Source organism: Mus caroli, chromosome 6 (genome assembly GCF_900094665.2).
Source record: "Mus caroli chromosome 6, CAROLI_EIJ_v1.1, whole genome shotgun sequence".
In the NCBI taxonomy this organism is placed as follows: Eukaryota; Metazoa; Chordata; class Mammalia; order Rodentia; family Muridae; genus Mus; species Mus caroli.
In genome coordinates this window covers 18,313,694-18,319,414 of record NC_034575.1, presented here as the reverse complement: position 1 = coordinate 18,319,414, position 5,721 = coordinate 18,313,694, and the positions used below count along the sequence as shown (strand labels likewise).

At 40.1% G+C, this 5,721-nt stretch overlaps 1 protein-coding gene across 2 annotated transcripts in view; it reads left to right on the top strand.

Annotated features, from left to right (window-relative positions):
* The window catches only part of Aass (aminoadipate-semialdehyde synthase), a 52,775-nt gene extending 47,318 nt beyond the window's left edge, over positions 1-5,457 (top strand). For both annotated transcript variants that reach the window (XM_021164534.2, XM_021164533.2), the window contains 5 exons: positions 749-844; positions 2,083-2,198; positions 2,710-2,798; positions 3,256-3,432; positions 4,859-5,457. In XM_021164534.2, coding sequence (XP_021020193.1) covers positions 749-844; positions 2,083-2,198; positions 2,710-2,798; positions 3,256-3,432; positions 4,859-4,977 — 597 coding nt within the window. In that variant the 3' untranslated portion in view covers positions 4,978-5,457. The remainder of the gene's footprint in view (positions 1-748; positions 845-2,082; positions 2,199-2,709; positions 2,799-3,255; positions 3,433-4,858) is intronic.
* Positions 5,458-5,721: the final 264 nt, after the last annotated feature.

The window sequence follows — 5,721 nt, the reverse complement described above, 5'->3', positions numbered from 1 at the left end:
AAAAAAAAAAAAAAAGAAAAAAAAAAAACACATGGACTGAGGCTCAAGGAGATGAAAGGGTTAGATGGACTTCTCAAAAACAAATCTGAAATGTTTCCTAACCATAAAATAGGGACTTAGAGTGATCATGGGTGAGACGTTAGAAGTATGTTCAAAATGAGAAAACCAGGTATCAGAGCCCTAACGTGATGCCCTTCTTTTCTTCTGTACCCAGGTCTTCATTGTAGGGTTGGTTCTTTGCTTTGGGGGTGTCGATTATTGTTCCTCCCTTCACAAAGAAGTAAAATCGATAGAACTAGGAGCTATCCTAGAGTACCTAGATAGAGTACTTTCCTAGCATGCATGAGGCCCTGTATGTTGTGATCCTTAGCATTTGAAAACAAAACATTGTAATAAAGATTAAATCTGACTGTTCTATTAAACAATGTTCTGTTAAACTGCATTATATAACTCACCAGGAAATTAGCCCTTATGCTGCCAGAACATGCCACACAATGTAGTACTGAGGAAAAAAAGAGGCTTTTTCATAAACCAGTTACTTGAATTATCATACAACGGTTAATGTTGATCCCATTTCACCACTGAAGGTTATTACCAAATAAGTTATAAAGATTAAATACCCTCCAAAAAGTTAATTAGTTGTAAAGGCAGATCTCCTCTTCAAGAAAAAAAATGGGGGCGGGGGCTGTAAAATTCATTTGTCTTCAAAGGAAAATATTAATATGCTGCTTACTAATTCTTGCTTCAGGGATATTCCAAAGCCTTGAATGGATTTGTGAAGTTGGGACTCATCAACAGAGAAGCATACCCTGCCCTCCGACCTGAGGCCAACCCTCTCACCTGGGTGAGTATTTCCATAATTCTGTGCTGTCTGCTTCACACATACCTTTTAAGATAGCTAGGTCTCAAGCTCTGCTTTGCACAGAGCCAAGGCATCCCTTCTCTAGCTGGTGTATGTTGATGAGTTCTGGTGACTATCTCCTCCCCTTTCAGTGCATTGGACGAATGGAGAAAGCAATGGGCTAAAGTACCTGGCCTGGTCCTGTATTCACTTATTCCCCAGGATCATTCCCTGAACAATGGGGAAGTCATGCCTTCACTCTTTGCTTTGGACTTCGATTTTCCAGTTGTGTAGGTAGTGACATGTCATTTGGACCTATTGAGTGTGATATTTAAGAGGATGCTGGTATGAATCTTGTCAGTCCTCTCATGGTGCCATTTATGTGGCTGAGTTTTAGGCATTTCTCTCTCATACCTAAGTCCTAGGAAGCAGTGTACTCCTCCTGGGTCATCCCAGGATGCTGTTAGAATCTAGAACACAAGAGACAAGCTTGCTGCACAGCGTCAGATTGTAAACATTTAGACTTCATGGGCCTAACAGTCTCTGCAGAATAATCTAGTACTGGCATAGATAGTGCATAAGCACTATAGGTACAACTTCCGGTGAAATGAACCACACTGAGTCCATGAACCAACTGGTTGACTTCTGATCTAGACCATAGCTTCCTTTGGGGACCCTGGGAAAAAAATTTTTGTTTAGAAATAATAAAACTCCATGGCTACTCTTTTAAGTGTTCCTTTGAAATTTAATTCCCTTTGAGATCTTTCTCATCTATTGAAGCTACAAAAGAACTCTGGTTGCCACTGGCAACCACAGCACTAAACCCCTTGTAGTTTGACCTGCTTCACAATGATTGCTACAGGGTGCAGAGGTAGCGGAGTTTGGGGTGGGGGCATGAGTGGAAAAAAGTGTTGGGGAAAATACATGACCAGGAAATATATTAGTATCTTTCCTTTTTAGCATTAAGTCCTTATTGAGTTTTGTTGTTGTTGTTGTTGTTGTTCTGGAATCTCATGCATTTGTGATGTGAAGATATTCACACACACACACACACACACACACACACACACACACACACACACACACACACACACACTTTATGTCTTAATTTTCTATTTCAATTATTTGTAACAAACCTTTGAAGTGTACTTAATGCCCAATGTCTAGGTTGGTTTATTTCTCAGATAACTAATGTTTTACTACGTATGTACTTAAACTATTCATATTTATTTTTTAATCAGAAGCAACTCCTGTGTGACCTAGTTGGAATTTCCCGCTCCTCCCCATGTGAGAAGCTTAAGGAAGTTGTCTTCACAAAGCTAGGAGGGGACAATACCCAGCTGGAAGCTGCAGAATGGTAAGCACCCACCAAGAGTTCCATTTAGATCCAAACATATTGAACCAATGACTAAGGACAGTCATTTCTGGCCAATAAAAGGCCATGACAGACTACATGCTTTGTATTTGTCTTTGATTAATTAGCTGTTTATTACTGATTAATGCTCATTAGTTGGTCTCATAGATTATAATTTATTGTGTTTATATTGGGTGAGAAAGTAGATAGTGAGGAACCCTGATGGTGATTATGACCTGGATAATGTTTATTTTAAAGCATTTTGTCACTCTGTTTCTGGACCAAGTGGGATTTCTCTGATTTTCTGTGGCTGCAGACTATTCATTTATGTGACTATGGTATACTTAATATATGACAACTAATCTGTAAATTACTGTAAATTAATCATGAATAAACTTGTAACATATCATCTCTGCCCTGCGCTAAGGAGCAGTGTCTCAGGAAGCCCAGGACCCTGAAGCTAATGCAGAACATGCATAGGCTGTGCACTAAGAGCGACCCTTGTGCTTTTCAGGTTGGGCTTACTGGGGGATGAACAAGTTCCTCAGGCGGAGTCCATTGTGGACGCGTTCTCCAAGCACTTGGTCTCAAAACTCTCCTATGGTAGGTAGTGGGGTTTCTCTAAACACTGCTGAGGAGGAATCATAGGAACTGGTCAGAGGGTCAGTTTCAAGCACAGCAGTCATGCAGTAGGAAGGAGAAGTGTGAGAAGAGGCAATGATAGAAAAATTCTTAGGAAATAGTGAATTTGGGAACCGCTGGGAGGGGCAAAAAGAGTCTTGTATTTAATGTATCAAATAAATACCAAAACAATATTTGGGGAGCAAGTGTCTGTCTGGCAGAACAGCTTGTCACACCAACCAGACTTTTCGATTCTGAGAAAGGGATACAGTCCAAGTTCCCATTCCCTTGAGGTTTTCACCTGGTCTCTGGGAGAAAAGCATCATAGTTATCTCATGAGCGTATGTAGTTGGGTGGGGAAGCCTGAAGGGCAGGGAAGGTGAAATACAATTATAGCTGAGCTATGATGATGCTCTAAGTCATCTGTATTTATTTTAAGGCCCTGAAGAAAAGGATATGATTGTGATGAGGGACAGCTTTGGCATCAGACATCCATCTGGACATTTAGAAAATAAGACCATTGATCTCGTGGTTTATGGAGACTTCAATGGCTTCTCGGCAATGGCTAAAACTGTGGGGTTGCCGACAGCCATGGCAGCCAAAATGTTGCTTGATGGTAAGTTCCATTCGCATCAGGGCTGAGCCTGGCTCTTCTTCACCTTCAAATGTCAGTGATTGCAATAATGGAAATGAGAGCCATCTTGGAGAATACCTGGCTGGGGGCCACACTGTGGTGAGAGAAGAGCATAGGCCCTGGTATGAGACCAAATTTTCATCCAACTCAGTCACAAGACCTCAGAATGGTGGAATAGATGTAGCTTAATGCCTGTGGGCCAAGGTGTCCTCAAACTGAACGTGGGTTGTGTCATTCCAAGCACAGGTTTGTTGCAACCTTTCAGCGAAACAGCATAGAAAGTTGCCACCATGCAGAGGGACTGCTGGGAAGGGTGACTCCATTACTTCTGTTTTTATTTGTATATTTAGAGTAGTTCTGAATTAGCAGAGGGTGTTTACTTGTAGGTCATCAGAATTATAATCTGTGGTTAATTAATTCTTATGCATTAACATCTTATCTACACTGAAAAAATATTTGCAATATGCTTTGTGACTTACAGTGGGGTTTTATTATGAATAGTTAGTGTAAGTTTAAAGATATGTTAAGGGAAGATACATTAAATCAAGCTGAAGGACTGGGAAACATAGTCCAGCAACACAGGTCCCTGTAGCGTATCACCTTCTTCTTTATTGGCCTCATGGTTGATTGGGATCTATGACTCCCTGCTACTTCCTGGCACCATAGCACAGCGTCATAACGCATATCACTAGCTTGGACACAGCCCAGATTCTAAGTATAATCTATTCTTACTGTGTTACAGCATTAGCAAAGTTGAAAACTTTAAAGCCAACCATTTTCCCTTTTTTTCTTTTCTCTGCTTCTTCTTTCTTCTCTCATACATTACACCCTACCTGCGGTTTCCCCTCGCTCCACCCCTGACTTCCCCTCTCCACTCTTCCTTTTCCCTTCAAAAGAGAGCAGGCCTCCCAGGGATATCACCTGAACATGGAACAACAAGGTGCGATAAGACTAGACACAAACTCTCATATTAAGGCTGGTTGAACCAACCAGGAGGAGGAAAGGGGGTCTTAAGGAACTCCCCTATTCTCACTCTTAGGAGTCTCACAAGAGCACCAAGCTACATAACCATAACAAATAGGCAGAAGACCTATCACAGACCTATGCAGGTTCTATGACTGCTACTTCAGTCTCTCTGAGTCCCTGTGAGCAATGCTTAGTTGATTTTGCATTCTGGTGGTACTGCCAACCTCCTTGTTACTTAGGCTCTCTGAGTCTAAGTTGAGACTTTCTTTGAAGGATGTCTGTCAGGTTTTAGTTCTCCCTGCCCTCCTTATATGGTCACATCTAGATTAAACAGCATTGCTTTTCAATACAGTACTGTTTAGCCCTGGGGTGGGACTCTTGCCATAGCAATAGGCCTTTAACATCACCTTTAAATCAAAAATCAAAATTTGTTTTCTTTTAGGTGAAATTGAAGCCAAAGGCCTAATGGGGCCATTTACAAAGGAGATCTATGGGCCAATATTGGAGCGGATTAAAGCAGAAGGCATTGTATTTAACACACAGAGTACAATCAAGCTATAAATGGGAATGTATTTTCCGAAGCATCACATCTGTTAACCTTGGGTATGACGAACATGCTTGCTGATGTGCTAAAGCATGAAGCATGATGTCTTTTGAGTAAGTTCATGGCAATGGTGTTTTTGAAACGCAAATCTCTATTTTAGTAAAGCTTTTGGAGTAGAAGAATCCAGACATCACAGAAACCTTTAATAAGTCTCCTGTGTACTTTCTGTGTGTATGTAAAGGTGATCATAGTTTGTTAATTTATTGTGCTTCCTTTTCCCCGGGGAACATATATCATCAGCAAGTGCAGTTGTACTACTTCCTTTCCCAGAAAAATAACCAAAAAACCAACTTCACATAGTTATATTTTTGTATTTTTCAAATTGATTCTGCTACATACCTTTTAGACTGACATATCAAAAAACAATTGTAAAAGTACTGTCTCATGCCTTTTGTAAAGTTATGATTTATTTAGTAAATTTTTTGTTTTGAAAATCATTTTCTCTTGAGTTTTTGGAAAATGGAGTTGATACAATAAATTCAGTCCTCCTTGAAAATCTTTAATACCCTTCCATGATAGAAACCAAACTAAATAAAGCAAAATAATCACCGCAAAACATATAGCAAAACCAGATGGAAAGGAATGCCCTTGTAGAAGAAAATTATGAAAAAATTTGTATCATACTTAATGGAAAAAATACTGAATGAATGGTTTTCACCTGAGAGCACAAATATGTTGTCATTTGCCCCAATGACTCAACC